This window comes from Haliotis rufescens, unplaced genomic scaffold (assembly GCF_023055435.1).
Source record: "Haliotis rufescens isolate VD_foot unplaced genomic scaffold, xgHalRufe1.0.p SCAF_2, whole genome shotgun sequence".
Lineage (NCBI taxonomy): Eukaryota > Metazoa > Mollusca > Gastropoda > Lepetellida > Haliotidae > Haliotis > Haliotis rufescens.
Genome location: NW_025963890.1, coordinates 76,802,513 through 76,827,453, shown reverse-complemented (window position 1 = coordinate 76,827,453; position 24,941 = coordinate 76,802,513). Strand labels below are relative to the sequence as shown.

The 24,941-nt window shown below is 37.7% G+C and overlaps 2 protein-coding genes across 2 annotated transcripts in view; both read left to right on the top strand.

Annotated features, from left to right (window-relative positions):
* The window catches only part of LOC124147611 (multiple epidermal growth factor-like domains protein 10), a 305,895-nt gene that overhangs the window by 69,887 nt on the left and 211,067 nt on the right, over positions 1–24,941 (top strand). Inside the window, exons 6-9 of the mRNA XM_048400597.1 lie at positions 360–506; positions 1,658–1,804; positions 3,777–3,923; positions 13,461–13,607. Coding sequence (XP_048256554.1) covers positions 360–506; positions 1,658–1,804; positions 3,777–3,923; positions 13,461–13,607 — 588 coding nt within the window. The remainder of the gene's footprint in view (positions 1–359; positions 507–1,657; positions 1,805–3,776; positions 3,924–13,460; positions 13,608–24,941) is intronic.
* Positions 1–24,941, top strand: part of LOC124125410 (multiple epidermal growth factor-like domains protein 10) — a 344,612-nt gene that overhangs the window by 220,559 nt on the left and 99,112 nt on the right. The gene's annotated exons all lie outside the window — the stretch shown is intronic.

Below are 24,941 nucleotides of genomic sequence, written 5' to 3'. Positions count from 1 at the left end.
ACGCCTGACCACCCGATCCTGTTAGTCGCCTCTATCGCAACATGTCATAACACATCATACATAATATTTGTCTCGACTCATACGGACTATTTTTGAAAATGTGTATTAATTGCCCAGTTCTGTCACGTGTCTGCCGTGGTTGAGCCCTGCTGTCAACAAATGTCGTTAACTTCAGTGTACAAAAAAACCCAATGAAGTAGCCCTCTGTACATGAATTGAAAGTAGGTACTGTGTTTTACATTAAATAAACAATTATTATTACACGTACATGTAGATAGCAGATACCTTGTCTCATATTTTGCATCCCATAACTGGTCCTGACACCGCATACATTTGAATATGACAGTCCTATATACTAGCATGCGGCCCTGAGTATTATGGAGCTGACTGTGGCCAACTCTGCGCTAACCGCCATTGCAAGATGAACTCTAGCTGTCCTGACAAGATACAAGGGCAGTGTGTTGGAGGATGTGCCGCGGGGTATCTGGGAACAGATTGTACACAAGGTAATGGTTTAAGCACAGTACATACTATTTTATTGTCATGTATTTTTCACTGCTTAATTAATTGTGGTTTCCATTTATCACGAGTCGTTCACGTTGCTGGATAGCAGAAGTCGACAGCTAAAATGTCGATTCTTTCACGGCTTTCTGGTGGTTACATTGTGAACAGCTCTGGACGTTTACATTGTTCCGTCTCGTATCGTACATACTCAACAAAAGGATTTCTATTTTCAGGTCATTGTCATTATGCAAACATATGATCGTAATGGTAGTTTCACTTTTGTGGATACTTTACAACATGTGTTTATTACAGAACATAATTTCAATTTCGTTTCCGGAAATCGTCGTGTTTCATAGCTCAATCGTCCTAATGTCAAAAGCCACGTTTTGATACGCTCCATCAATCCGTCAAAGCATTATCACATCACGATTCGAGTGTAATAACGCTACAGCTGAATACAGCTAGTGTTCAAATACAAAATGCTGACTGAAAGATATGTATTACAATTCATACAAGCATCCGTGTTGCTTGGACGCAACAAGTCTTTGGTTCGTTAAGCTGACGACACTGACTCATATCAAGGACTTTTGATTTAAATTACAAGACTTATTCCGTTTTGTTGTCTTCTCATACAGTCACCTGATATGGAGGTGAGGTGAGGTGAAATTCAGTTTAACGTCGCGACCAAGATTATTGCATTTATATAGCGACGTGCATGCACATGTGTGTGTTTGTGTGTGTGGCTGCTTGTACTAGTCCGGACTGATGCCGATTTATAGTGCTAGCCCACTGAGATACCATACCGCAGTTTAACATGAATACCCCATTCAGACACGGTATACGGACTCCGAGCCGAACAGTCCTTGTTTTAGCCCCTTAATGCCGAGCGCCAGACAGGGTAACAACAAGTACCATCTTTTAACGTCTTTTGGTCGGACGTGGCCGGGGATCCTCATATCCAAAGTTAGTGAATCTATAAACGTTTATGTTTGCAAAAAGAAGAAAAGTTTGTATTAATGTTTGGCCTCTCTTACGGAATAGCTCTGTTATCAAAAAAAATGTAAATTCGGAAATGCTAAAATATATACCTTTGTAATTATGAAGAATGTAGCGATATTAGCGAAGTAAACACATTGCTCATCATCCCTTTCAGCCTGTGATCCTGGGAGATATGGAGAAGTATGTAGCAAGTACTGCGGGAGGCGTCGCTGTAAGACACCATCTGACACATGTGATCACGTGACTGGCATGTGTCCTGATGGCTGTGAAAGTGGTGTCATGGGAACTGACTGTTTCCAAAGTAGGCATGTTGCTTCATGTGTTTCTTAACACATTTCATGAATGTTTTGTATTGGTAACAGTTTATGGTGGTGATTTAAACATTTCACTTAACTCAGTCTAGTGATATAAACTGAGAATGGATGAAAGTTTTCTGATCAGTTTTCGGAAATAGTAAAATCGAAAAAAAAATTCAAACATTGAACTTGGAAAATATAGTCATTTGACGAGATAGAAGTACTGCTATATACACTAATCAAATGGCAACATCGCGGTTCATAACCATGGGAGAAATTTGCAAAACACCAGAAGAAGCGTGAATAAACATGATAATATCTGTCACTGAATGCAGATCAATGATTCAGTAGCGTGTTTGTCCTCAATGTCCAGATATGCATGCGTACACACGACGTCGGACAAGGATTGTTAGGCGTTTAATGACGATATCAGTAATTGCTCCTCATTCCCTTCTCTGTCCCTATATAATCTGACCTCTTTGTATTGAGAGATTGGCACGCCGCCGGATTATCTAGTCACATCAGCAGATCCAGAAAGAACGCACGTTGCTAGTTCCCACGTTGCCAAAGTTGAACTCTACGTGCCAGACGCAAACGCTGAAGTCGATGTTGCCTCGTGATCGTGTCCCCATGGCGTTCAACGATGCTTATGACCATGTCAGTCACTGGATTGTCTGGTCAAGACTTGATTATTTACAAACCGCTGTCGTATGGCTGTCGTATGGCTGAGTGGGGCGTTGAACAACCACGAAACAACAGGTACGCAAAAGAGCAGTCACATAAGATAATTTTATATTGCGGAACCTGTTACCGTGGTGCAAGGTGAGGAGACAGCAGTCTTCCATGGTTGTGACGGAGTCTTCCAGATCATGACCTGCCTCATGTCCTTCCAGTAACCCTGTCACGCCGCATGAACCTGGTGATCGTCGTAAAGTTGATTATTTTCCACAAGTTCAAAACACAAATTGCTCTCACTCGATGAGAAAGCAGGCGATGTTGTCGCCTTCCTGGGCGTTTTACTGTTGACTGATGACCTATTTTGCCATGGTCGCCTTTTTATATCCATATGAGAACAATTATCTTGCTTCAATGCAGTAAAAGTTTGATCAATGAAATCATTTTACGCGTGCAGCATCGCCAAAACGCAACAATTTGCGCCGAGCTGTAACAAGTTACGTTACGTCGAACAATATTGGAACCTCTAAATCATTCCATTAACGTACATTGTGTTTGGTACTAAAAACATCTTTCCATATACTTTGTATTGATCGTCAGTTTATGATATCGACTAATCGAAAGCTGGATAATGTTTATGTTCCAAAATGATTGGCAGTTTGTTTAAGGATGTAATTTACATTACATATGTTATAATTTAAATTATATCTGCAGCTATGAGACAGACAGACAGACAGTTTATTTAGTAAGAAGGCCATGGGCCAATCATTCAGACAAAGGCTGATTGCATGAACTACGCATGCCAATAAAGAAATCGATTTAAGTTCTCTTAGCCCTTGGACTTTTAAACTTGCTACATCTGAAACGAGTCATACATATTCTCAGATGTACTGGTATGGGGAGTGTAAGATATTTTTCTACATTTAAAATGTTTATAATAAAAGGTATCAACTACACTATTGATAGAACTACACCATGATTGTTGAAGGTTATCATGATCATAATCTTTGCTTAAAATGATGAATAAATATCTTCACATTGCCAACAACTTGTGTTAACCATACATGTCCAAAACCTAATTTAAACAAGCTGTTCTTAATGTTAGTAGCCCATGTGGTGTGACAGGAACGGTCTAGTGATTTGAGCATTAAATAGCATTGGCGAGGCAGTCTGTGCTGGTCCAAACACAGTAGCCTGCACCAAAACTTGATGGCCCCTTGATGTTATGATTTCAATCACATCTGCAGCTATGAGAACTCTTTACTTACAAACTTACACCAGTTTCACTTATGCCTTATTCAGCGTGTTCCAGTATGATGTACGGCCCTAACTGTGCCAGCAACTGCAGTTCCCGACACTGTAAGACACCCTCCTCTACATGTGACAGAGTGACAGGAAAGTGTCCTGATGGGTGTGAAGATGGATGGACAGAAATAGACTGCTCCAGAAGTAAGTCACCTTGTACCATAATGATATAATAAACAATACTAATTGTTAAGTAAATATAACATATTCGTATTTGTGCTAGGTTCAACATAAGGACTGATTGAACAGCTATTGAATTTGAATTTATACAAATAAATTAAATTGCACAATATAGTTAGTTGATTCAACTCAGTGTTAACATTGCATACACTTATTAGAAGTAGTTTGTCATTATGGTGGCATCGGCATTACAATTTAAGATATAAATATGTCTACTTCCCAACAGACTGTGAAACTATTCACACCTGCTTAAGAGTCAGATGTGAATTTTCTCTCACAACATACGTTGACTGATGACTTTTTGTTGCATGGACGCCTTTTCATATCCCTATGTGACCAGGTATCATGCTTCTTATGCAGTGAACGTTTGATCCAAGAAATCATTTTACAGAGCAGCATCGCCAAGACGGAGCAATTTGAGACGAGTTGTAACAAAAGTGGAACCCATCAATTATTCCATGAACGTAAATTGTGTTTGGTACTAAAACCATGTTTCCATACACTTTGTATTGCACGTCAGTTTATGATATTAATTAATTGAAAGCTGAGTAATGTTTATGTTCTAAAATGAATGACAGTTTGTTAAGGGTGTAATTTACATTACAGATGTTATAGTTTCAATCACATCTGCAGCTATGAGAACTCTCTTTGAATTACTTTTAAACTTACACCAGTTTCACTTATGCCTTATTCAGCGTGTACCAGTATGATGTACGGCCCTAACTGTGCCAGCAACTGCAGTTCCCGACACTGTAAGACACCCTCCTGTACATTTGACAGAGTAACAGGACAGTGTCCTGATGCACTGCAAAAAAAATCCATATATACAAGCTTGTATATCCTTTGGAAAGATGATATTTCCAAAGGATATACAAGATTGGAAAGATGATATATACAAAATATACAAGTTTGTATATATGACATATACAAAATATACAAATTTGTATATATGGTGTATCCAAATTTGTTTTGTTTGTATATATTGGTAAAGGGAGATAATTATTATGTATTTGTGTATAATTATGATATATGTGCAAATTGAAGTGTTTTAAGTTGAGCACTGTGTTTCTTTGTATATGTTGGTAAAGGAGGATAATTGCTATGGATTGCTCTATAAATGTTTTGTATGTGCAAAATAGTATCAGCAAGTTACAAAAAACTGATTTAGTGGCGGGTAACATTACTGGAAGGTTTAATTAGTACTCCACACTGTTAGCGGGAGTACATACTGTCCTTGCAATGATATTGACGGGTGGGCGGTTGAGGCGTCTGGTACTTTTCCTGGCGCGGTGCTTGGTATGTGAGTAGACTTTATGGTCAAATGCACAGAGGGGATTAGCTGTCGGGGGCGATAACTTCTGTATTGAAAGTGTTTGAGCTTGGATTTGTTTTACGGGGAGGCCGCGATGTGTTTTGTAACATGCTCTCGTGCACATATGCCAACAGAGTGGATTGCACAGAGGATGAAAACTATTTTATCACTACTTGAAAGTGTTGAATTTGGTTTGTTCTGAGCTGTCGGTTTCATTGTAGATATACATTGTTATAATGTGAAATCTCGGCGGAAATGCGGAAAATCGCGTTTTGTAAAACGGTAGTCCTTGGGGAAAATTGTATTATGAGCAACCGGATGCATAAATAACGTGTGTAATATATTCCCGTATTATATTTTATAATACTTGTTCTTTAAATATTGTTATCAATGCGAGAACGAAGATTACCTTGAAAAAACACAACAGCATGCATATGTTCTAGCAAAAGGAAACTTGATATATATTCATTTGGCTTAATTTCTACTTTGGAAAACTTAGTTGGCGGTCTAAAAGCTTGACGCTGTATAATTTGGCACGCGCATGGTTGGGTGCAAACCATATGTACATCAATAATAATAGTAAAAATAATAATAATAATAATACATCATGATGGCAGTTTCAATGTAAAGATTAAGTATTTTTAAAGATATGGAAAATAAATCTTGATAACTGCTTTAATCTTTGATCTTTGGGAAAATAATAATGGAATTGGTTGAGTGACTAACGTATTCTACTTTAAAAGTGACAGGAACGTGATTTACATAATTAAAATATAGAATAATATACAAATTATAAGAGAGGGTTTGTGATTTATTTTGGGATGAAGTCAGTATTTAACTTGCGCTTTCCGACATTATGCGTATTTCGCACACGGTTAAGAAAAAAAATGCAATTCATTTATTTATAAAAAGTACGAATGCATCAATCCTACATCACAGGACCATGTACATAATTTGTTGAATGTTATTTCGTGAATACACAAATTGCATAACACATTCCCTGAGGACAAACCCAAATTGCCCGTCCCTTTGTGACAGGTGTTAATTAGAGAATGTATTGCCACCATATTATGTCCCGGCACTTTTATGACATGTAATGAACCTAGTCAATCCCTGGGTCTGTAACAACAACATGGGTCTAATAAAATCAAAGTAACATAAATGTTACGTCATTCGAATTAAAAAAGAGACTGAAAAAATGTAACATGAATATAATTGCCCTTTTGACGGTAATATAATTTTGGGAAAATATACGTTTTCTTGTATTTATGGACGACTTCACACAAGCTGAAAAATTAAACATATGTTTATATAGCTATATTTACATACATGGCATTAACATGTAATAATAATATTGATCATGTTTGTTAATTTGTACATTTCGTTGTTATTGGTATCCTGAGTATGTTGTAATAATGCATGTGTTCTGATCTTATTTGACGTAGATTACATGAACTAGTAGAGTGACTTTCTTTCATCAGCGTGGAAGGATTACCCACACATATACCCTTAATCCTTTGTCAAACAGAAAGAAGTCATATAGATATCATATCTAACTGGTACTAAAAGTTCACTATCAATCTCCTCTGATAACAAACTTACATTTAATATCCCCAAGCTACAATACCAAGCATGCTCATGGAGTAATTATGAGAAACCCGAATGATATCCTGTCTACGTGGTCACACCCGGTGATTGTTAAGACATTCAGACAATATGGCAGTCTGTATTCATTTCTTATATCCCAAAAGTCCCCACCAAGCTTCCTTTTATTAACATTGGGATGAGGGGAGATATACATATTGTATTAAATAATACATCAATACATCAAAACAGAACAAAAAAGATAGGTCAACAGTGCGGTTGATGGAAAGGGGTTTCCTAAGAAAAGTTATTTAACTCTTTAATACTTAATACGTGTCTCAAAGTATGTATTAAGTCTTACTACTAGTTATTATATATGTGCAAATCCACCCGAACGTCGGATGTACATGGCCGATTTCAAAATAGCTAAATTAGGCACTGTTCAAATTGTTTCCAATAAACCACTGATTAGAAACTCACTTAACCTTTAGAATAGAATCGTTTCTAAATATATTGTAGTTGGGGCATGTGTAAAAATGAATGCAGTGTACCATTGTGACAGCCACAAGAGCATGCATGATGTGTTATCTGAGATGTGTTTTTTAAGCCGATGGAAGTTTAAAGTGACAAAATCTGGTATCATGGCTTAACTGAATATAACATTGTCTAAGTTTAATAATCCTCTTTTTCCGGTGACTATTCCAATTATTAATGGTATCAGGTAGGAATGACTTGCATTCAGTTCTACAACGTATAGCCTGTGAATTGGTTAGATTTCTTTATATGTAAACACTTACAGCAAAGATGTTTTCCATCTTGTAAAAAGGTGTAATGGCTACGTTGGTCTCACTCTACATTTTCATGTGGCTTGTACCTCTTATTGGCCCACAAATAGTCCATAATCAGTGAGTGGGCGAGGTAAAAATTAACGTCTCATCGGCATTATTTCAGCGTCCGTAATGAATTAATGTGTAGACATTCTAGGATTAATTCTTTTTCTTTGGTACAATTATCCAAAACATGGGAGCAAAATATTGGCAATATATATATGCTTGTTCATGACTTATGTAAAAGGGGTTATTTATCTGAGTGATTGAGTATGGTTCACGGCGGTGGACACCAGAAAGGTATTTAAGACAATTAATCATAGGGCTTACCTCGTTAACTCGCCAATATCATAATCTGACTGAAATATTAATACCAAAGTCCTTTCATTTTAAGATTAGGTTTTGCACTTGGGCACACTTTGACGTGATATTGAACAGTTTTCTTTTTCCCTGGATTAAGTTTTACTTGCATTCATTCATTTGGTAATTTTCTCCAAATTGGCATTGATATTTTATGCAGTAGTATTTGGAACTGTCCATTTTGGGAATAGGGTTGACCCCACCGCAAGCACAGTAAACAGAAATTCCAAGGTGAATAATATGTACTATAGTTTGTTGGCTCGACATGCAAGACTCCATAATTTTAGCTATAAATTCATAGTAATATTAAATTATTTTTTTTTATAAAGAATTCATTGATGTATTTGACATGAGACGTAGCGACACTCATGTATTTTATAATAATGTACAATTTCAATGCCTTAAATCTGTTGCATTAAACAAATTCTTTGATTTGATGTTGTCATATTGTGACTCAATTTGTGTCTAGTCTTCCAAATGTTCTATTGCGAATACATATAGTGTCAGCGCTCATGATCGCCATATCTATGAATGGATGAAAATATCATCATTAATAAACTTACCTGAGCTCAATATGTGTTCTGAAGACAAATCGCTGTAAAGCATCTTGCACGGCTTCCTTCACGTTCACCCTCAAATGTACGAAAGGAAAATCTGCAACTGTGCGTGTTCAATGTTCGTTTGCATTTTTGTGACAGGCGGTCGTTATTTTCATTAAGATTCCACAAATTCATAAATCACAACTGATGTAGCTGCCTTGGTTAACTGGAGTCAGGATATAACTAATTACAAACTCTGTTCTAATTATGCTAATCGAGGAAGTGCATTATACTGGATGACTTAGTAATCCTTTCACACTAATCCTTGTTTACAATGAACGCATGTCAAATGACTAAATAAACATCCTTTTTTATTTTTTTAAGTAGAAGTATCACAATGGGCGGTGAACACAACTGTTTGTAGAATGATAGTTTCAGAAAGGAATACAAATACAAATATACAGAAAGGGGTTTAAAATGGTTTCTTTCTTTGCATCCACGCATTGTTGTTGTGGATGCAGTTATTTGCTGTCGGAATTGTTTTTGCAATTCAATTAGTTAATTACATGTCACATGACAACTGCATGTCACGGGGGCCTGGACATAAATCACGTGGTGCACTATTAGGCCTATAATAACCCCCAACCTTGATTCTGCATCAATTCAAAAACTCCTGAATCCTCATCGACTCCTGAACACTTAGATTTTGACGTTGTCATCTTGATCATCAGAACCATCAAAGGCGGCAAAATACAGTAAGCAACTTTTCTCCCACTTTTCAATTCAGATGTAGACAAGTACAACACATTTAGTAATGATTTAAAAAATTGTACGAGTTTCTTAGTGTCAATAATTAGTAGAACAGACGTAAAACAGACATACGAATGGACACGTTATAGACAACAATCCTATATATTTTAGTAACAATGATTAGTTGGAGTGACCAGTATATATTTGCAAAAAATAGATTTATAAAAGTTCAGCTTATTAAGTACAATACACCCATCAAATAGAGCTGCATGTGTCAGGGACCCAATCTAGATAGCGCCAACATCTAGATCCGCTGCGCCGGAAGTAGGTAACGTTTCTAGCACTTACGTCGAGTAAAATCAGAAATGATTCGCGTGATACATATATGATGTACATATATGTGAACAGCCTCTCGTTATTAATGCCCTTTAATTGTAGTCATCTTACTATTTGATCGTTTGTGCCACACAAAGCTATAAGTTCCGTAATAAAAATACGGAAAAATGAACAGATTAATCTCATGGACATATATTCAAAAATGGTAGCATAACGAATGAAGTAATGTTTTAATTTCCGTTCCCATAATACTGTTTAGATGAAACACCGTTAGCAACTTGAATGGGAATAAACAGTGGTAGCTGTCACTAGCCAAAGGATACTAGACTATACAAGAACAGTTTTAGCATCTCACACCGTCCCGACAGGCGCCAACCTCTCAAATATTGCACAACATATATTGATGGCGTGGTATGATATTAATATTACATTGTTTCTTGAATACTGTGCGAAGAATATTTTGTACGATGGCAAGATTCAAAACAAGTATCATTATCTTCTTTGCGAGGAATTTAGAAGTTGGAGTATTGAGAGAGGATAAGATCTGTGGATGAACAACATCACTTGCTTGATAATGGTGTTACAACATACACCTAAGCGTCGCTCCTAACTGTAATAAAGACGTTGTTCATCAATATATCTTATCTCTACTCAGTTTTCATTATCGCTAAAATTAGACAAAACTGTAAAAATGGTTTAACATGTGTTGTAGCACAGCTAGTCCCTGTAAAATTTTCATTTAAAAAAAATAAATAAAAAATCACAGCGCACAGGGAAATTGAGCGAGGCTCAATTCGAACGGTATTCCCATGTTATGTTATGTTTTTCTGAAAATGTACATGAAGCGGATTGGTCAAGAAGTTTATATGAAGACCACTCCGGATTACAATGATTCAAAATTGCATACATGATATTGTAAATATATCTAGATTTTTAGACAGGATAATGCATAGATAATATTCCAACAGTCAGATTAACCAGATTAAACAGATTCCTCTACGCTGGGCAAACACTGGTCTATGTAGAATCATATCGTCATCTGGGACTACGGGTTGACGAGCATCTAGATATGTGAAACTGTGAAAGAGTTGTACAATTCTGCCAGCCATGCTTTGTCTTATTCTGTTGGGTGTATGTCTTATGATGTTTTTTATGAAACTGTATGAAAGTCTTGTTGAGCCGGTAATGATCTATGGCTCTGGTATATGAGGATAAAACATTAATCTAATCCACAATAGAGCCGGTAAATTATTTCTTGGTGTTAGAAACGGTACCTCCAGTATAGCCACTAATGGAGACATGGGTCTCTCCTCCCCGTTTGTTACATTACATGCTAATGTTTTTAGACTACCCCAAGATTTAATAACAGTACTTGTAACGCTTTGATGAAGAAAATGGTTACTATGTAAAAGTTCATGGAGTTGTTAAAATTGCCTGTAAACTTAATATTTATGATGTTATGAATATTATGACTGCTCCAATGTCCCGAAAGAAGAAAATTGCCCATATTAAAAACGTTCTCGTAAACAAAGATGAACTGAGCTGGAGAACAGAGCTTTGGAACGATAAACATAACGTTAAGGGCAATACATTAAGAAACTTTCATGATCGTAACGTTGTTGCTCCTTATGTTTTAAATACAGGGACCACCGTCGCATTTTAGCTAGTTTTAGATCTGGATCGAAACAGGACGATTTACAACCCCCCAAACCTTTTAGAAAATAGAATCTGCCCACACTGTTTTAAAATTGTTCATAAAAGTTTGTCGAAAATGAATTTCACTTCATTAAATGTTATGTCCTTTATGATCTTAGAAGTATTTTACTTAGATAATGGTCATCTCTTTTGAAACACGTGACGCATTCATAAAATAACTTCCTCTGTAAGGTTCACACCCAATTGTCAGACATCCCATTTGGCAGGTGACCGAATCATCAGACAGACCAGTCAAGTGTGACCAGTGTATTCGCCTGGTCTAAACTACTAATTACTGTGCTGCTCTCGACTGTGGGCAGAGTAAGCTATTCACCACTCGTTAAGTGATACAGATTAACCAGATTCCTCTACGCTGGGCAAACACTGGTCTATGTAGAATCATATCGTTATCTGGGACTACGGGTTGACGAGCATCTAGATATGTGAAACTGTGAAAGAGTTGTACAATTCTGCCAGCCATGCTTTGTCTTATTCTGTTGGGTGTATGTCTTATGATGTTTTTTATGAAACTGTATGAAAGTCTTGTTGAGCCGGTAATGTTCTATGGCTCTGGTATATGAGGATAAAACGTTAATCTAATCCAAAATAGAGCCGGTAAATTATTTCTTGGTGTTAGTAACGGTACCTCCATGTATAGCCACTAATGGAGACATGGGTCTCTCCTCCCCGTTTGTTACATTACATGCTAATGTTTTTAGACTACCCCAAGATTTAATAACAGTACTTGTAACGCTTTGATGAAGAAAATGGTTACTATGTAAAAGTTCATGGAGTACTAAAGTTGTTAAAATTGCCTGTAATCTTAATATTTATGATGTTATGAATATTATGACTGCTCCAATGTCCCGAAAGAAGAAAATTGCCCATATTAAAAACGTTCTCGTAAACAAAGATGAACTGAGCTGGAGAACAGAGCTTTGGAACGATAAACATCAATGTTTAAAACTACTTTCAACTACTTGTTGCTGGCGTACGCATTTTATATTGATCAAACTGTTATTAAGATCTGTAAAACATAACGAAATACAAATTATTTCATAACATCATATAGTTGTCATAATGAAAATAGTATTAAAGCATTATTGTCACATGCAATAATTATACTGTTCGGTATCATAAGTAAACTTTGCAACCACATATTATGTGAAACATTCTATAAGAGGTGAGGAAATTGAATGAAGCAGTGGTAAAATCTAACCATATATACAAAATTGTATATTTTGGAAATACCAACTATACAAAATTGTATATTTTGGAAATATCAAATATACAAAATTGTATATTTTGTATATATGGGTATTTTTTCTTGTGATGGGTGTGAAGATGGGTGGACAGAAATAGACTGCTCCAGAAGTAAGTCACCCTGCACCATAATAATACAATAAACAATATTAATTGTTTTGTTAATATAACATATTTGTATTTGTGATTGGTTCAACATAAGAACTGATTGAACAGTGATTGAATTGAATTTATACAAATAAATCAAAATGCACAATATGATTAGTTGATTCAACTCAGTGTTAACATTGCATACACTTATTAGAAGTAGTTTGTCATTATGGTGGCATCACCATTAAAATTCAAGATATAAATATGTCTACTTCCCTACAGATTGTGAAACTATTCACACCTGCTGAAAAGTCAGATGTGAATTTTCTCTCACAACATAAGTTGACTGATGACCTTTTTGTTGCATGGTCGCCTTTTCATATCCCTATGTGAACAGGTATCATGCTTCTTATGCAGTTAACGTTTGATCCAAGAAATCATTTTACAGAGCAGCATCGCCCAAACTCAGCAATTTGAGACGAGTTGTAACAAAAGTGGAACCCATAAACCATTCCATTGACCTAAATTGTGTTTGGTACTAAAAATATGTTTCCATATACTTTGTATTTCACGCCAGCTTTATGATATCAATTAATTGAAAGCTGAGTAATGTTTATGTTCCAAAATGAATGGCAGTTTGTTAAAGTATATTACAGATGTTATAATTTCAATTATATCTGCAGCTATGAGAACTCTCTTTGAATTACTTTTAAACTTACACCAGTTTCACCTATATCTCATTCAGCGTGTACTAGTGTGGTGTACGGCCCTAACTGTGCCAGTAACTGCAGTTCCCGACACTGTAAGACACCCTCCTCTACATGTGACAGAGTGACAGGACAGTGTCCTGATGGGTGTGAAGATGGATGGACAGAAATAGACTGCTCCGGAAGTAAGTTACAGAACATCATCGTGCCTGTTGCTTGTATGACCCCCCCTATTTTTAGTTAGGTCAACACAACAATATGATGTAGGATGTAGAATGTTCCCCAATTTGACATGTATACTCGGACCCCGTGGTACTGCGGCATTCATCGTATTGCGGAATTTGTGATTTCCGGAAGTTCACGTGGACACGCCTCTCAGCAGCTATCTATTAATGCAAATCAGTAACCAGAAAGTGCTCACTTCGTAACAGTTTCTATTTCCTCGGAATGATCCGTCTGCTGTAAGTAAGGGGTTATTAATGCGTTGATACTTACTTCTGGCATCTATTTTAATATTGCCTTACCCCCATCTATCAATGACCAACGATGTAACCCGCAGTTCCCCAAGTAAACTTTCTCTATCGACATGAACTAGATCATCTGCATATTCATTGGGACTAATAAGGGCCATAATGCCAAACGTAGTTTTTCACTAGTAGCCAAAAGATAAATACATACTTTGGGCATACTAGGATGGCTATTTTATATATGAATTGTTGACTTTTAACATTTTTCCATTTTGTTACCCAATTTAAAAAAAATAAATCTTAGTATATCATTTCTGATATTTTGTTTTTGATTTTTTAAATATTTTTCTCTTACTTTCCGGTAAATATGCATTGAAAACCTATTACTGAGAACACATTTAGAATTTCTCTTGTGCTGTCTTTGCACTTGTCTGGACAAATCACTTAAGTCTTGCATGATCATACTAAGTGGTTGGTATAATTGTGGCCTCTTTTTGTTCAATTCGGACCTACATACACAACCTTTCTCCATACCGCAATACGATGGAGTTCTCTCCCTTCCCAAACTGAACGCGAGGCCCAGCTTTTACTCGGAGCTCCTAATGTAAAGAATGAACTTTTATCAGTAAAATAGGGGCACGGGTGTTCCAGTTGTCTAAGGTGCCGCGATTCGCTGTGCAGAGTTTCGTCCCTTCGGCACGCCAGAAACCTATGATTGTGGGTTCGAATCCCGGTTCGCCCCGATTATGTTTCTAGGTTTGTCAGTACCATATCCGTGCTCGTAGGTTTCACCGAAGTGGTAAACGTCTGAGACCTGCATCACTTCGGGCTTTCCTCCCACATTAAGCTGATGCGCCGCGATATAACTGAAATACTGTTAAAAACGGCGTTAAACCAAACTCACTCACTCACTATCAGTAAAATATGCATTGTCAGATAACATCAATGACATCTGATATAATATCTGATATAATCATAAAGGTTAGAGAGTGCATTTTGTTCCGTTTAGCGTACATGACAAGTGCAGCGATACCCCGAGGTTGCAGGCTTCCATATGTTTCGGTGTTCTTTCAGTTGAACAATTGACTTGTCTTTGCGTGACGCGTGCCAGCGCTTGGACATGAAACGCTTACTTTTTAGTAATAAATAATACCCTATTGCATATGATCAAAATGACACTCAGGAATCAATTAATTTTGGAAGTCATCGTGTAAGTAGTCTCTCAAACGAACTTGTCAGTCGCACCCTGAGGAACAGACAAATAGTTAAGTATGTTGCTTGAATATGGGTTCAAACGACACTTATGCACTGCAGGTATCCACGCAACCTTGAATATGGTCCACTAAAACAATAATAAATCTCTAGGATAAAGTAAATTCTGAAATGTTTGAGAAAAAAAGCATATCCAACGGTGGCCAGATGTTTTATCTTGATTTTTGGCCTTCACTCGGGACGGGTGGTGCTGGTAGGATATGTTACGTTGTTCCCGGCACACCTGACGTCATCACTTCTACTAGTGAGGAATCCTGGTTAGAAAAGGTCCCCAGCAGGCTATGCAAGTAGTAAGAGGTGACTTAGCTGTTTTCTTGTCATCGCACCCCGACTGCGTAAGACGTTGTTGTTTATGCTGTCAATCACTGGATTTTCTGGTAAAGGTGGAATAGTGCTTAGTGTGGCGTTAAACAAGAAACTACAAAACACTGCAACATTATACTTGCTGTTTGGAATAGAATAATAATGACATGGAAGCTTAATAAAAATTGTAGACTAATTATATTGTTTTTGTCAATGAGCCCTGTGATGTTACTTGGTTAAATATACAGGGGGTATGTAATAATAGCCTAGATCAAGGTTGCTTGATGCTTGGAGTTCAGCATCCAGTGGGACAAAATCGAAGCAACCTCGAAGATTTCAAAAGCAGAAAGGAAGAAGCCATTAACTTTAAAAGGCTCCAAACATCACTCAACCGTGATTAAGCCAGAGTGAGTTACTCCAGCTTGATGACGGTGTAAGAATCTACATTAAAACGTCGCTATATGCAGTTGTTATAGTTGTTATCCATAAAGTTGTAAGTTTTTCTTACACTTTAAATTTATCATGCAAAATTTATGCTGGCATATCATATCAGTTTTCTCTTACTTCATGTTTCTCTGAAAGGACGTTTCAGCCTCGAAATAGTTTTTCGTGTAAACCTTAGCAAATATATATTTCAAAAACAGAGACCAAGCTCGGTACATTGTTAATGGTGGTGGGAATAACAACTTAGTAATATATGTTTCTAATTGGTAAACACATTAGAACATATTCTGTCGTGGTCAAATGGCCCCTAACGAGGAAAATAGTAATCCCGAAGTCCTTCATTCTACCCGTTTTTCACGGACCCTTTTGTGGTACTTTTCTCTTAATTTTCCGTTGTCAGATAACAATATATGATAAATATGCCAGTCTTTTGTTTACAAAAATGTAAGGAAATCTTGAATCAAAGTTGCTCTTAACTAGTTTTTTTCAATTAAATTGACATATATATGCTACTATATGTGTAGGTTATATATATATGTATATTGTAATGATTAGAGTATATCATTTGACCCATCTTTCAATGAAATCAAACATGTACAATTACCAATGGGAAATATGTTATATTTAGTTATTTAGTTTCTGTTATACAGAATATTCAATGACTATTACTGTATATCAACCATTTAAAAACCTACAAACGAAAATGCGTTTTATCGAAACTAGATTATGTCAACTTGTTTCTTATTCATATCATTTCATAACTGAATAAGACCGCCTCCGTGGTCAAGTGGTAGAGCGTCCGCCCGGAGAGCGGAAGGTCCGGGGCTCGATCCCCGACCGCGTTATACCAAAAGACGTTTAAAAATGGTACTTGTTGTTACCCTGTCTGACGCTCGGCATTAAGGGGCTAAAACAAGGACTGGTCGGCTCGGAGTCAGTATACTGTGTCTGAGTGGGGTTTTCATGTTCAACTGCGGCATGGTATCTCAGTGAGCTAGCACTATATATCGGCATCAGTCCGGACTAGTACAAGCAGCCACACAAACACACACACGTACATGCACGTCGCTATATAAGTGCAATAATCTTGGTTGCGACGTTAAACCCCATTTCAATCAAACATGTACAATTACCAATGGGAAATATGTTATATTTAGTTATTTAGTTTCTGTTATACAGAATATTCAATGACTATTACTGTATATCAACCATTTAAAAACCTACAAACGAAAATGCGTTATATCGAAACTAGATTATGTCAACTTGTTTCTTATTCATATCATTTCATAACTGAATAAGACGGCCTCCGTGGTCAAGTGGTAGAGCGTCCGCCCGGAGAGCGGAAGGTCCGGGGTTCGATCCCCGACCGCGTTATACCAAAAGACGTTTAAAGATGGTACTTGTTGTTACCCTGTCTGACGCTCGGCATTCAGGGGCTAAAACAAGGACTGGGCGGCTCGGAGTCAGTATACTGTGTCTGAGTGGGGTTTTCATGTTCAACTGCGGCATGGTATCTCAGTGAGCTAGCACTATATATCGGCATCAGTCCGGACTAGTACAAGCAGCCACACAAACACACACAAGTACATGCACGTTGCTATACAAGTGCAATAATCTTGGATGCGACGTTGAACCCCATTTCACCTCACCTCACCTCATAACCGAATACCTAACTGACTACCTTCAGAATGCAAGCCTGGAACCTATGGGCGTGATTGTTCTCGTTGTGGACACTGTGACGTCACGTGTGATGATGGAGATGGACGCTGTCCAGGAGAATGTCTGGACGGCTTCACTGGTGACAGATGTGATGTGGATGTCAGGGGTTTGAATACTTTTTAGTCGTTTTTCCCCCAAAATATGAGGTTACGAATAAGAAAAGATCAATTATAGCCATGTCACCATGTATTGATGACGTTTGATCTCTGAACATCTATCATCAAACACACGTTATATATTCTATGCTATTGTTTACGTTGTCATATGCTGATTATATATTTATTCACAAAAAATGTTAAAAACCGGACTAAAGTGACTTTGTATCTAATCCAGTATCTCCTGTTACAACCGGTGTCATTGTGGGAGCAGTAGGAATTGGTGTAATGTTGCTGATTGGTGGGCTGATGATATGGCTGTTGAAGTCTGGAAGGTAACTCCTTCATTGCTTAGCTTTGTATGATGTTATATAACAGATTATTGACATTGTGTCTTTACTGTTTGTTTGCTTCTTAACACAAGCACCTATATGTGCATGTATAATACTTCTACCAGTGTAAAAATTCTTTGTTTAAGACTGAAATGGATTCCCACAACTACCACAGACCCTCAAGAGTTAAGAAGGACGGACACGCCCAACACTGGACAGATGTCTACTCATGCGCCCACTTCCGATGTGAATGTTCAAGACTATACAACATTGAATGAATTCACCAGGGAGGACAAGTCACTGTATGATGTTATTCAGAACGATAACAATCATATCTAAGAAAAGATGTACGCATCATGTCTCGGATAGTGCAACATCTGAATATATTACTTACTTCATTGACTTACTTATATGGATTACTTCATTGGTATCCATACACATTAGAAAGCAAAGAAGCAATGTCAAATACAAAATGTCAAATTGCGGTGATGATGCCAGCTGCTTAAATGTTTGAACACCCTTTGTGAATATCGGAGGTGCCTTTGAAAAATAAGTAATAGTTCTCTCTCACTCAAATTACCAGTTTTGCAAATATCAAGCTGAATAGCTAGTTATGGCCTTTGGCCGTCGTATGTAAAAAAGTATTCCACAACAAAAGCGTGGTATTCCAGCTGATGTTGACACTATCCAGTGACCTGTTAAGATTTCCCGAAGGAAACGTGTGATTATACAGAAATAGTATGATAATAAATTGTGGCAGATAAAATATTTAAGTTGTCCACATAACGTCCTTTTCAAAGGTTACAATCTTGGCTAAATCAAATAACACTAATCATGTGCTGTTACTAGGTGGCATCTAAAGGAAACCATATATTATTATTGATCATTTTTGTGAATTGGATGGATTTACCTCCAAGTCCCTTTGAGTTCGTAATAACCGTCAAATAAATAAGTTGTATTTCAAATCTAATTTCGATTTGACAGTAAAATATGGTTGAGACAGCATTAATATCAAAATATCAAATCGATGCTTAATTCCTGTTATAACCCAAATCTCTCTCACACACCCGAGTCACTCGCGTTATTAGCTTGTTGTAATGGTCAAGAAATATTTGGGTTTATATATATTCTCAATACGTTTCATGTTACTTTGTTCTTGTTATTTTGAGCACAATTATGCCTGATAAACAACTTTGGATAAAAATGAAATGTTGAGGGGGTTTGTTGTATTGATCTATCCTCAAACGTTTGCTATAATTGAGGATTTTGTTTGTTATTCAACGCCGGGCTCTGCAATATTACAGCTATATGGCGACGTTCTGTAAATAATCGAGCCGGGACATCCAGTGATTGATATCATGAATGTCGCCTTTTTCGACGACCATTGTCGCCTTATAATTGAAGAACACAGCAGTGTTTAGACCTGCCAGAAACATACCACCGTTGGTTCGAATCCCTATGTTTGTGGGTGGTGGTTGGTTTAACCAATGTGATTAAAGTCTAATGCACACTCGTCAAAAAAAGAAACGCATACTTAAAAAATAAGGATATTTATTAAGTGGATGTAAAAGTATCTACACAGAATATGCGTGAACACAATCAAATGAAATTAGACACCGTAATTGACAAAAGCATTGTCGTCATTGTCAGCATTAATTCAGTTCAGTCATTGCACATGTGTAGCCACAAGGGTGCGTCATGGTCCACTACATAAGAAAGGTAACAAATATAATCCAGATAACTTAAGAGGGATATCTGTATTGTGTACAATTAGTAAGGTTTGCACAAGTGTCTTAAACTCTAGACTCACAAACTGGGCTAATATAAGAAGTTAACTACCAGAGACACAAGCAAGCTTTAGACAGAGATATTCTCCTGCTGATCACATATTTACGTTGAATGCAATTGTTAAAACATGTTTATCAAAAAGAAAAAGGAAATTATACGTTGCTTTTGTGGATTTTAAAAAAGCGTTTGATTCAGTAAATTACCTTCAGCTATGAGAGTGTCTGCATGATGTAGGCTGGGGTGGAATGCTAAACAGAAATCGGAGCAGGTGTTTTATGTTTCTTACTTTGGACCATGATGATAATGTGATACATTATCTTATACACACATGACTAGCATACACACATGACTAGAAAGCACGCAACATGACTAAAATACACATGACATGACTAGAATACATACATCACAAGAATACACACAGTATCACAATAATACACCTGACATGCACAATCAAAACCAAGTTCATAGAGGTTACTTGTATTTCAGAGAACATAATAATCTCATCAAGTGACTCATTTAAGTTCATGTCGTCATGGCCCTCATGTTTCAGATACGAACAGTGTGTCACTAACACATGCATAATAAATCGATCTATAACACATTTACAAACAATTTCCTTAACATGAATGCAATATTGGAAAGATCTAAAGCCTAAACAAAATGATGTGTCAAGTACAGAAATTTCTAAACGAACATTCACCTTCCAACTATACGCACATATCAATCTATAATGTTATCGATAATTGCATCTACTTGATGGGCCCACACAAAGCTTTTGTTCTCACCAGCTGAGTTAAGTACATGCATGTTTTACTACTCAACGTATGCTAAATATCACGTTTTGATGATATATAAAATCCAACAACAAATTAAGATAAAAATATTCAAATGTATGGGTAACAGTATTGTCACAATGATTGGACGACTCCTTTACGACCTCAGTTTTTTAATGAATGGACAGAAGCTTGCAGTCAATGGCACAATGTGCAGGAGGTGCTTAGAAATCTGTGTTGGATGTATCATGATAGAATCGCTGCACATCATTATCAGAGACAACAAAAACATTTGCTACTAAGGATTGCAACAATCTAAGAATTGGGCAACTGCACAGGCATGCTTGACAGTGGGTCAACACGTCAAGTTGCAAACGACTTTGGTGTCGGCCAAAGTGGGATCAGCAGGGCAGGCAATCGATACAAGACAAGTTTGGATCAGCTGCCCAGCGACATGCAGGTGGTCGATCGCGTTCCACCACACACAGAGGAACAGGTTTCTCTTGATTGCAGCAAAACATCACTTCGTGGCTGCCACTACACTCAGAAATGACCTGTAGAACCCCAGTGGTGGTGACATGTTTACTCAGACAGTGCGTAATCGTCTCCTTGAGGCTGGTGTCTGGTCACGATATACGCATTTTGCGTCATCAGACCTTAACCCTATCGTAGACAAGTGATCGCATCACGTGGATCACATACGCGCTACCGAGATTCGTGCTTTTAGGACTGTGAACTTGATTTCGTGATTTTTTTGCGTTTCAGTTTTGGTCAGACACTCTCATTTTGACGGGTAGTCTGACTGATTATTGGTCACATGTTTTCCTGTTTGTTGGCATTGTGTGGCGCTTGATGACAGACTTTGGTCCATCAAAACATTTCTTCACGCAATATTGTCTTTCGCTATTGCAACAGATGAACATTATTTGACATATTACCTTTTGCCAACATGTAGCATATGAACATGGTGACAATTGGTATACTTATTGTTAGATGCAGATTGATCAAAAGTAAACACTATGTAGTAAATGACTTTACTATTAGCAGATAATCAAGCAAAGAAGTCTAATGATTATAATAAGTAGTAATAAAGAATCTCTACTAATTATCTCAAACAGTTTATGTACAGATTCAGCAATATATGTACAGTTTTTACAGTTATATAGTAACGTGCATGCACGAGGTTGTGCGTCTGTATGTGCGTATGTGCATGTGCGTTCATGTGAGTATGTGTGTGAAAGCTTGTACTAGTTCGGACTATTGCCAGTGTTATAGTGTTGAGATATCACGCCGTAGTAACGTACACATCCCACTGAGACAGGGTAGACTGACACTAAGCTGGTCAGTACTTGTTTTGGCCCCTGAATCGCAGCCAAAGCGTGTCTCCGGGCAGACAGTAAATCCGCTCAAGCGCAGAAGCGGTCTATAAATAGCAGGTCATTACTGCAGGTAAAAAACGTTTTGGACATATTTTTTTTAAATCAATGAGTCATCATTGCTGTAGTTGTTGATAGCATGCTCAGGTGTGTTCTTAATATGACCACATCTGACACTATAGTGTCATGCAAGATGTAACAATCCTTATATATTTTCATAAAGTCTGTTCCGAATGACGTCATATTCACTGTCAGCCTTTGTTGCCACATCAAGCGCAACATAGTTGTTGTTGCCGATGCTGCATCCATGATCGTGTGCAACCTCGGATACAGATTTGTGGTCAGACGCCTAAGTGATATTTCTGTCAACTGGCCCTTGTGTGTCCCTCAACTCATCCTTCTGAGAAGTGCCAATCCACATCAACCTGTGCAATAGATTGTAGTGATGTCTTGATACGTTGTAACATCATTCAATAGGATTAACGCATGTGTTTTTTTATAACAAGTATAATGATGTGTTTGTAAGGTTCACTTACCTCCCTTGTCTTACAAGGCACACGTGGAGTACAACTCCCATGATCACCGTGAGACCAGTTCCCACAGATACACCAATTATACCAGTTGTTGTAGGAGAAAGCTGTCCCCCTGTGCGCGTGGTGGTATCAGGCACCGGCATTTCTTAAACACAAGACATAAACATAGAAACAATTTACAAAGACCATTCATATAGGTAGGGTCTCTCTTTCTCTGTCAGCAGGATAATATGAAGTTACAGAGCAATGCCAGTCACCACATCTTAGCAAACACTGCTTACCAAACATTTCCATCTTGACAGTCCCAGAAGAAGAGTATTTTCTATAAATCGGCGTGAAACGCAGACAGATCAAAACCATAACCTTTAAGAATATTCCTGATATTTTAAAATGTGTTGCGAAAAATGTGCATGTATCTTACTCTGGGTACAGTCTGTTCCATTCCACCCTGCCCCACAGCCTCAGACCAGACCAGACCAGACCAGACCAGGAGTAGTACCTTTTCCCGTCTCAGGCCGAGGCTGTGTCACAGATATGCTATATATCCTGGTCTCCTGGCATCATGTTGTCATTGTCTCACACCAGGAGCAGTACCTGTTCCTGTGTCAGGCCGAGGCTGTGTCACACATACACTATATATCCTGGTCTCCTAGCATCATGTTGTCATTGTCTCACACCAGGAGCAGTACCTGTTCCTGTGTCAGGCCGAGGCTGTGTCACACATACACTATATATCCTGGTCTCCTAGCATCATGTTGTCATTGTCTCACACCAGGAGCAGTACCTGTCCCTGTACCAGGCCGTGGCTGTGTCACCCATATGCTTTATATCCTGGTCTCCTGGCATCATGTTGTCATTGTCTCAGACCAGGAGCAGTACCTCTTCCTGTATCGGGCCGTGGCTGTGGTGGTGTAAGAGGGGGACACATCACTTGACTCTGCCGTCATCAGACAGATAGATCTCAGTCATGTGTCTGCTGTTATCATGGGTAACAATCTGTACAGGAGCACGTTGAGGTAGGCACACCATACAGTATGTAACCCTATGAAGGTTCTAAAGAGACGATAGTAACAATGGCGTGATCGACGTATGTATGAAAAGGAAACTTTCTACAACATGTTTTGATAAACATAGTTACATGTATTTACCATTTGTACTTTTATTGCAGGCTTAGGAAAATGAATATGAAAGTAAGTTATGTTCGTTTCCTTCTCTAAAGCTGTTGTTGTTTCAAACCTCACTGAAATTGCACTCACACTTAACAAACATGAGGACATCGGTACAACACAGCTGCAGTTGCACTGTAGTGAAGTAACTATATTTTTTCAGGAGGCCTTGAGGGAGATCCAAGTACCACAGTGGCAGTAGGTGTTATACTTTATACATAGCTTGACATGAATTCGGTACAGTATGGATGAAATATGATTACCTTTTACTCAATGATATGATTCCCAGCTCAGGTGTCTTAACATTGCATATGCTGACAAGTAACATGCTCTGTTTAAGGTAGTTAACCCCCACATAACATTGGTGTTTCGACGCCATGTCATTGTGTATGTAGGTTTATTGGATGACATATATTGTTAACATAAATACCAAGGAATATATTACATCTTACTGCAGTCTTACACATCAAGGAAGGGAGTATTCCTAGTAGCGTCACACCCAGACAAAGAGGAAGTGTGGAATCAGGTGTATAACAGCGACTCGCGCACCTTGGTAACGGGGCCTTCAGATCAACTGGTAAATAGATTTAGAACATGTTTTAGGAAATAACATCCTCTTTTGACAAATATTTATCGTGGTTCCACAATTAAAATTAACTTGCTTTTAATGGCTTTTCTGTCTTCGAAACGAACACCTGTGGCTACTTATGTTGCATGTCTCTAGATCCTAAATGTAGTCTCAAATGAAGATTCTAAAACCTAACGTTAACACTGGTTGCCTTGCAGATGTACCTCCCTTCGACTGGAAGTCCTGTTTCCACATCGAGGCTGACAAAAGCATGCAGACATCTAAAGTTATATCGAATGATGTCATCCTCAACACTCTTGGTCTTGCAGTAAATGTAAGGCAGCTGCTTTTACTAAATTGAAATGAAAATATATTGATAATGAATCTAAATACATCAAATTTGATCATGCTTACTTAGGAGAATCTATGAGTCCAAGCAAGTCATCCATGTTGACAAAATTGATGTTTCATGATGATCAGGAAACTGCTTGTGTTAACCATGATGTCCAATCATCCAATCATTCCTCCGTCGCTCAGGCATGGTTAGACTGCAAGATTAAGCAATGGACCATATGTTAAAGGGGTTTATTCAGTTCATGACATTTATAGAAGTGTGGTTTTGTCCAGAGTGATGACTTTACTGCTGCATAATCGGTTTAGCTGTTTGGTAGGTCGATAGCAAA